The following is a 9,494-nucleotide window of genomic DNA, read 5'->3' on the forward strand; positions in this document are numbered from 1 at the left end:
ACCTCAGCACCAGAGATTGGATGGCCCGACCCAGAGTCCCCAGGCTCCGCTTCCTCAGTGGAAGACATGCCGGTGGGATTGAGGAGGTCTTCAAAGTATTCTGCCCACCGACCCACGACATCACGAGTTGAGGTCAGCAGCACACCACTCCCAATATAAACAGTGTTGGTGGTGTATCGCTTTCCTCCCCTGAGATGCTGGATGGTGGACCAGAATCGCCTCAAGCCATACGGAAGTCATTCTCCATGGCCTCTCCGAACTGCTTCCATACCTGAGTTTTTGCCTCAGCGACCACCCGAGCCGCATGTCGCTTGGACTGCCGGCACCCATCAGCTGCTTCCAGGGTCCCACAGGCCAAAAAGGCCCAATAGGACTCCTTCTTCGTGTCATTACTTTATGTTAGTCAAAATTCTGACCATACCTACTTAAATGATATGAAATTATAATAATTTATAAATGTGGAAAAAGTGTAAAAAATGGTACAAAATACTGATGGAAATGTAAATAAAAACACTTGTTTTCTTGACTTTATGTTTGAATAAAATAGCTATTAATCAATATATGTGTTTTTTTTATTTCGAAAACATCCCAAATTCACTTTATTGCCTTTTAAGGAATAACTTATCATTTTACGTAACCTCTCAATGTTACTTTTTTTTTAATGCAAAGTGAACTTCCTTCCTGCAGCTATAAAAGCCTTAGTGACAAACAATCACAGTCAGATCCTCTTCATCACCATCATGTTGTCTGTAGCTGTGCTGCTGCTGCTGGCTGCTGGATCCAGTGAGTCACTGAGACACTGACAGAATGATCCAACCACACTGACTCTTTTACTGTTACGATTGATTTATGTTAAATGTTTTCCTCCTCAGGTGTGAAGTGTGAGCAACTGACTCAGCCAGCCTCTATAACTCTGCAGCCAGGTCAACGTCTGACCATCAGCTGTCAGGTCTCTTATTCTCTGGGCAGCTATCCAACAGCTTGGATCAGACAGCCTGCAGGGAAAGGACTGGAGTGGATCATCAGAGGAGGAGATGGATGGACCACATTCCATAAAGAATCACTGAAGAACAAGTTCAGTTTCACCTTCGTTGCTTCCAGCAGAACAGTGACTCTGAATGGACAGAACATGCAGCCTGAAGACTCTGCTGTGTATTACTGTGCAAGAGAACCACAGAGACACAAACAAGCAGCAGAGCTGAACAAAAACCCCTCACACCTAAAACACTTGTAGTATTTTATATTAGCCAGATGTGGCAGCCTGTAGTGAGTCACGTGAGGTACGTGTCACTTGTTGTATGACAAATATATGGATATATATTTATGCATACTTTTCACGAGTTCTTCATCTTTCTGACTGTGTAATGCCGTGCATTGAATTTAAAGGAATGCGAACAAGAGACGTTATTACCTTTGACCCATCAAATGAATGGAATCATTTATTTTCAGAATCAAAGTTTAACATCAAACATTTACATTAATTTGGCAAAATATGAAAATAATAACAGACAGTTTCACAAATAATGAACTTCAAATCACTCGGCGGTGATTTGAGGACTTTGCTTCAGATATTTCTAAAAATATCTGCACTGATTTATGAGAGAGAGGTGAGTTTAAGAGTAAATTGAGATTTATCTTACAGAGGAAATATGTGAGGGAAATTTAATCTGTTTAACCAGAAATTGCACGCTCCGTCCGATCTCAGCTTCTCACGGTACACTTGGTCAAAATAGAACCATCTACCTGTTGATGATGAATCAGCGTCGGAGTAGTTCCTTTCTGACTCGTTTCAGCGTCTCCGTCGAGAACTACCAAACCTTCAGAGAGTCGTGCGTAGTTAGCTCAAAACAGAATTATAATCCCAAAAACCTCTGGATTCTTCATTGCTCTCTTGGACTCTTCATTGCTCTGAAACTTTCAGAACCGGCTGCACTCTCAATCTAACATGAACTGGGAAGTTGCCACATTTTATTTGGGTCGACTTCCTGTTCAATTTAGAGCTTTCTGATTCGTGGAAGGACCAGAAAGAGGAGTGGTTTTGACGTAAGGTGTTTATCAACAGTCGAGGTCAGAGAATGAAATTTGTTTTCACATACAGAAAAGATTATTGCAGCAACAGCAGACTTCGTGGAGTCAACTCTTGGTAATCTTCTGAAAAAGTTTAAACATGACATTTTTCTCGGTAAACATTTTAGTTGACCGAAAACCAACCTTTCACATACTTACGACTTGACTCATTTCAGACAGAAAATCAAGGAATGCTTATTCAGGTGATTTCTTCTTGGAATGAGGAATAAAAATCATTACTTACTGTTTATGTAAAATAAAGATGAGTAGTTCTTTTCAACCTATAAGCATTGAGTGAACTAACACAATTTGATTATCAAAACATTTGTAAGACAGTAATGATTATAAAGAATTGTCTTTTCTGCTTGATTAATTCAAGAAAGAAAGTCATCAGATGGCCCAGACTTATTCAGATCAATGGAAATAACAGTCTCTGTCCATCTGGTAGATTTGAGGTCATCTGGTTCACTACAAGCCTAAGACCACTAATGATTTCAGTGCTGTTCAAAGAAAAATCAAAATGTTCTGCAAGGTGCGGTTCTTAAACATAATATGAGAAAACCACTGAAAAACATAAATACAACACAACAAACTCACCCCTAGGCACATCAAAATCTACAGAAACTTTTTTTTAAAAACACATCAACATTAATCAGTTTTCTGACAACAACTGTAGTTAAAATTGTGACTGAAGTTAGTGAAGCAACTGAACAATAAAACCTAAATATAATATCTCAGTTAGTTTATTAGACGTAAATAATGAAGTAATAATGAAGTCAAAGTAAAAAGTAAACAAAATCACTTTCAACAGTAAGATTGAGTCTTTCAGGACATAAAAAAATGAATTAGTCCTCACCGGGCCTTAGAATTAAATAAATACAACCTGAGTGATGAGCAGTGACATAAAACACACTGACACCTTTTAGTTTTAATAAGAACTAGACCATTGAGGAGAAACATTGTGCAGTTGTTAAGTTCAAATCATGAGTCAAAACTGTGATGAACCAGCTAAATTATTCACATTCTATCTGACATCATTAGTGGTTCCAGTTATTGCACAATCATTTGAGCCTCTTTTCCCCACAACTTTGCTCCAAGTATTTAAGTTTGTGGGCGTTTGGTTGTGCACAGCTCGTTTAGGTTTCCACCATATTTAGATCAAGGTGTCATCACATCACTAACGTTTGTTAAAAACTGTTTTACACCATTAGCTGCTAACAGTAATCTGAAATTAACTTGAACACAGACAGAATAGATACCTATGAGGGGGGTGTTATTAGTCATAGCTCTAATCAATCAATCAAGCAATCAATCAACTTGTTTCTATAGCACATTTTAAAAACCGCAGGGGTAGCCAAAGTGCTGTGCAATAAGACAAAAAGATAAATTAATTAAGACTTTAGCTAATATTTATTGTAACAAATCTGAATAGTGGCTGACTGTACAAAAAAAGTGCAGCTTGATGCAATAAAACAAAGAAAGATTAAGTAGCAGACTGAACAAAAGATTTAACATAGTACACATCATTATTTTAGAAGCAAACAACGAAGATTTTTTTATTGGGAAAAAGCAAGAATTTCAATATACATTGTGAATGATCTATTTAAACACAGTCACATTTAATGAAATATGAATGAAAGATGAACAACTCATCATCCTGTTTTCATTGTCTGCAGTTTCATTTAAATGCTGTCATCTAATCAACCATCAGCATCTTTTAAACACGTGTTTTGTATCTGTAGGATAATTTCCAGACTTGTTTCTTGGCTTTAACTTTTGTCAAGACTCATTCCACCGTCACGTTGTTAGTTTGATTCATTAAAATCTTGGGCTCCTCCTACCTTCTATAAAAATGTCTCATCAGTTTGGAGTTGTGTTCAGGATGTTTGTTTCATCAGTCAACATGTTTTCTGCAGCTCTCTTCCTGTTTTTAACAGCTGGATGTGAGTTTCTACAGATTTATCACACCAAACAGGTTATTTTTTATTATGTCCTGGCAATTTGTTGTAAAATATATTCTTTTTTAAATAGGTATAAAGGGAGAACAGCTGACTCAGCCAGCCTCTATAACTCTGCAGCCAGGTCAGCGTCTGACCATCAGCTGTCAGGTCTCTTATGCTGTTAGCAACTACTACACAGTTTGGATCAGACAGCCTGCAGGGAAGGGACTGGAGTGGATGAGTGAAGACAAATCTGTCAAACATTCATTAGAAAAGAAGTTCAGTGTCAACTTGGACTCTTCCAGCAACACAGTGACTTTAACTGGAGAGAACATGCATCCTGAAGACTCTGCTGTGTATTACTGTGCGAGAGAACCACAGTGACACAAACAAGCAGCAGATCTGAATAAAACCCCTCACACCCAAAACACTTGTAGTATTAACTAACAGCCAGAGGAGGCACACTTAGACTAATGATTTCAGAAGTATCTCTTGAATGAAGATGTATTGTTGGATTATTGAGCATGGACTTTGTTGTTTTCAACCAGTTTGACAAGACTGTCAACAAGGAAGAGGGCCGGCAATGGAGGAGGGGGCGTACCAAAGAGACCATCTTATCACAAGCAGAACTGGTTCGTTCCACTTTGGAGTAAGCTGTTGGAGGAAGAATCAGTTTTGTTGTGTGTTTCCTTGACTGATGAAGCCTTCTGGACCGAAGGCGAAACGTTTCAGCACAAAAAAAATAAACTGTCCAGATGACCTGACTGAAAAATGTTGGATGTATTGTAATGTTTAAAACAAAACGGAATCATGCAACTTACGCACACAAACAGAAGAAATTAAAACACATTACCATTATCCGTTGGTCAAGGATTTGAAGTAGCACAAGCGTGTGAGCCAACAGAAACACATTCACTTTAAATTACAGTTCTGGTTCATGTTAAAGTGGCACTGTTAGAAAATATCATAACTCAAATTCGTCTGATCTTTTCTTGCTAATGTTGCTCATCACTCAACTGAAATTTACCACTGCTCTAAAGAAGGACACATTAATGAACAACCAATAAATAAATAAATAAAACAAGTGGATGATTAAAAGTGGATGAACATAAAACGACGAGATTAAAAACTAGGATGTTTATAATTAGCAGACCATCAAGAAATCCACGCAATTGTTCTTTTTAGGTTTATAGCACAAGTCACAAACTATCAGTCTGTTCATCTCTTCATCTAGCTTTTGTGAAAAAAAAAAAAAAAAAAAAAAATATATATATATATATAAAGACTCTTTTGAACAATCTCCTTTTTGAACCACAAAAAAGTAAAAGTAATAAAAAGAGACACATCAGTTTACCAGCAGAGTAATGAGCTCCTCCCACACTCTGAGCAAGTCTCCAGTCTGTTGATGTACTTCTGTGCTGCTGCTGCTCCAGATGTGGAGCATCATTAGTCTCATCTCCATGATGAACACTCTGCTGTTGGTTGCTGTCTCTCTGTGCTGTGAGTCCTCCTGCTTCAGACACTGTTCGATCATTGGTCAGCAGCATCACACAGTTTCTCAGATGACCCTCACCATGTTTTCTACAATGTTCTATCCCTTATGGTCCAGGTCAGAGGATGGAGTCCATTCCTTCGAGTTCAGAGGTTAAACAACACAGAGAGACTCTCAGTTTGTCCTGCAGAGGTTCTGGGTTCTCGTGTTCATGCTGTTTTATGAACTGGATCAAAGGAAAAGGACTAGAATCAGGGATCAGCAACACAAACATCTGCAGACCAGAACAAAAACTCCTCTGAGGCTCAACACTGGTCACTGAGTCCAAGACCAGTCTTAGTCTTCAACATAGAACATATTACAGTAATAATAATAATAATAATGATAATAATAATATTAGTATACTACTACTACTACTACTACTACTACTACTTCTACTACTACTACTACTACTAATAATAATAATAATAATAATTCTTGATATTAAATATTTAGTAGTTTGTATACAAAATAATGTATTTTATTTTAAATAAATGTGTTTTAAAAGTTTTTTTTCCCCAACATGTCATTTGCTAAACAATTTATGTACATTGCGACTTATTAAAAAAATAAAAGTATTGATTTACAAGGGCAGCACGGTGGCGCCACTGGTAGAGCCGCTGGCTCTCAGCGAGCAGGTTGCTCCGGCTCAAATCCCAGTCTGGGGGCCTTTCTGGGTGCAGTTTGCACGTTCTCTCCGTGCATGCGTGGGGTTTCTCCAGGTACTCTAGTTTCCTCCCACAGACCAAAAACATGCATGAAATTGCCGCCCCCGGCAGACCTTTTAAGAATATTTTAACTTGAACAAATTTAGTAATTTTTGTATTTTAGTCCATCACATGCATATCTAAAGCAGACCTTAACAGCTACTGCTCGGAGGCTGAACACCAAAGGAGGAGTCATCAGATCACGAATGTTTGTGAAAAACAGTTTCAAACCATTAGCTGCTAACAGTAATACCAGTACTCTGAACTCAACATTAAATTAACAATGATAGAAAAGAAGAGCAGCCCTATGAGGGTGGTGTTATAGCTTTATTTGTAACTGCTTTATTTGAAATTGATCTAACACATCTAAATTGTGTCTGAGCATTTAAAGAAAATGTGTAGCTTGATGCACTAATAAGTAAAGATGCAAACTGACAAAAGACAGAATAAGGTCCACATCATTATTTTAAAGATAAGTTCAAAAATAAGTGTATTGATTGGTACAAATGATCAAAAACAGGATTCTTATTAAACAAAGTGACATTTAGTCTCTGTGATGGACTTGGACCTGTCCAGGGTGTTCCCACCTCTTGCACAGTTGCAGGATATGGGCACCAGTGAAACCCCGTGACCTGAAAAAGAAAAAGCGAGTAAAGATAATGGATGGATGGAAGTGACATTTATTTTATTATAATATTGTCTAAAATTTAACATAACTTCATGTGTCTTTTCCTCGTTGATTTCAGTTCATTCAGCGTGACACAAACATTTAGTGGTGCTGAATAAAAACCTCCAAGTTCCTGAACACCTGGTACTCCACAGGAAGAAAAAAAAAAGCTCTCAAAACTAATAATTCAAAACTAAATGTTCTATTGAACAGGAGAAATAATGACAGGAGTCAAACTGAGCTTGAACAGTTGTATTTGTTCATTTAATGTTTTTTTTTATTCTAATAACTGATTTATTATCTGCGTAAATAAATGTGTAAAAATCTGAGCTGCATATCAGCATCTAATTGAAACTTACATCTTGTTTACCCTGATTATTTCTCCTAAACAGAAACGTGTTTCATTAGACACAACTGGATTTTTTACACCTTCTGTTTAAATATGTTATTGTAACACTTTTCACAGCTGCAGTTTCAGGATGTTTCAGTGATAACTTGCATTGTTAGTGAGGAAGGAGGATTTTTTGAATACTTCAAAAAAATTTTTTTTTGACATTCGCTGGATTTTGCACTGGAGAAGAAGAATCATAGTTAACAACAAACAAACACAAACAAAGTAACACCTCAGTTTCAGCCCTTTCAGTATCTTTTCTGTGCCTTTAAATGTGCATTTCCATTCCTAAACCACTTAGCTGCTTCATGACACAATACAGAAATTTAGATCACAAGACACTGCCTTTTCAGGTATAAAATCACTATAACTATTTTTTATTTTTTCATATTTTATATACATTTCAATTTATGTGGGCCACTGATTTTTATTTTATTTTTAAATTATAACAAAAATCCAACTCTGTAAACAAGATGCAACACAATACACCTAAAAAATAAACAACTAAAAAAGTTGATTCAATATTTTGTGTCTAATAATTTTGTACTTTAAAATGTAATTTAAAAAACTTCTTTACTACCTGTTTGCATAACCTACATCAAATTTTGTTCCAGTTTGTTCTGTCCTGTTAGGAGTTCTTATAAATAATTTTCTTGTCAAACTGCTGAATTGATGACAGAGATAGTCGGTTCAGTACGACGGACTGCAGCGAGTTGCTGTTTCTATGTCTGCTGGGCAGGTGACACTTAAATCTAACAGATTTTATTCTCATCAAGATGCCAGCTTCATTTAATGAAGTCTTCTTCTTTTGAATTTACAAGTGTTGATGATTAAACTCCGACACAGTCTGACTCATTGATCAAAAATACCTGGACTGGAATACTAATTCGTAACAAAAAGCCTCATTTAAAGAAAAATAAAACACACTAAATACATACATATTGTATAATATTAAAAGTGGATCTGAAAGGATTATGGAAAAAAGTCCCTTCAAATTTCAAGAATTTTATATATTTTTTTGCACATTTCCTTCTCTTTTGAAAACATAAATGAGCAGATCTTCTTTAACTAGAGTTGAGGGGAGGGTCCATGCAAACTGTTCTTCTCTTAAAACCACCAGTTCTTATTCAGATCATAGCTGAACTCTGTGGGGTTTGCACTAATTTGAGATCCGATATAACACTGAATGCTGTTTTCAGTCATAAAATGAAGACGACCGTCATCTGGAGTTCACTTTGTGTTGTTTTTATTCATGGTGAATCTTTTAGTTTAATTTTTGCTGTGATGATTTACCAGTTTGACAAATAGTGTTGATAAATGTTTTATTTTTCTTACAGGAGTCCTTAGTGAGATAAAACTGGATCAGTCTCCCTCTGAGGTGAAAAGACCTGGAGAAACTGTGAAGATGTCGTGTGTAACTTCTGGTTACAGCATGACAAGGTATAATATCCACTGGATCCAACAGAAACCAGGCAGAGCTCTGAAGTGGATCGGATGGATGGACACTGGTTCAAACTCTGCAGAATATGCCAGTTCTTTTCAAAGTCATTTCTTCATGACAGAAGACGTCCCCAGCAGCACTCAGTACCTCGAGATCAGAAGTCTGACAGCTGAAGACTCTGCCGTTTACTTCTGCGCTCGAGAGAGCACAGTGACTGAAGACAGAGGAGGAGCTGCACAAAACCTCATCAGAGCACAAACACTGAAACATCAGTGATGTCCGTTTCCTTTGCACTGCAACATTATGTAAAAAAAATCAAATGAATTTATCACAGGAGCATTTTGTTTTTATATTGCTGATGAAACAAAAATCGAAGACGTTTGAGACAATTTACCTACTGAACTGTATTTCAGGTGAAGCTCAATATTTTGTTGCCCACTTTGTACCCTCCTTGGCAGCGGCCATGCATTCTTTTACTGGAATACCCATGGATGTTTTCCGCCATGACAGTGTCCATCATAAGCAATTATTCTGACAGTTAGTGGTTAAATAAAGGAGTACACATTTATTATAAACATACACCTAATTTATTCTCGCAAAGTAAAAATCTTGTTTGTTCACCCAAATATACACACACAGTCACAACAATTCTGTTGTCTCAGACGACGTGTTTTTTTTTCATCAAAACCTCAGATTCAAACTTTGTTGAAGGATCTGCTATACTGATACACACACACACACATATATATA

The 9,494-nt window shown here is 36.9% G+C and overlaps 1 protein-coding gene across 1 annotated transcript in view; it reads left to right on the forward strand.

The window, feature by feature from the left end:
- The first annotated feature begins 740 nt into the window (after nucleotides 1-740).
- The window catches only part of LOC119421127 (immunoglobulin mu heavy chain), a 159,107-nt gene continuing 150,353 nt past the window's right edge, over nucleotides 741-9,494 (forward strand). The window contains exon 1 of the mRNA XM_037688520.1: nucleotides 741-783. Within this exon, the coding sequence (XP_037544448.1) occupies nucleotides 741-783 (43 nt within the window). The remainder of the gene's footprint in view (nucleotides 784-9,494) is intronic.

This window comes from Nematolebias whitei, chromosome 15 (assembly GCF_014905685.2).
Source record: "Nematolebias whitei isolate Nwh7 chromosome 15, NemWhi1, whole genome shotgun sequence".
NCBI lineage: Eukaryota > Metazoa > Chordata > Actinopteri > Cyprinodontiformes > Rivulidae > Nematolebias > Nematolebias whitei.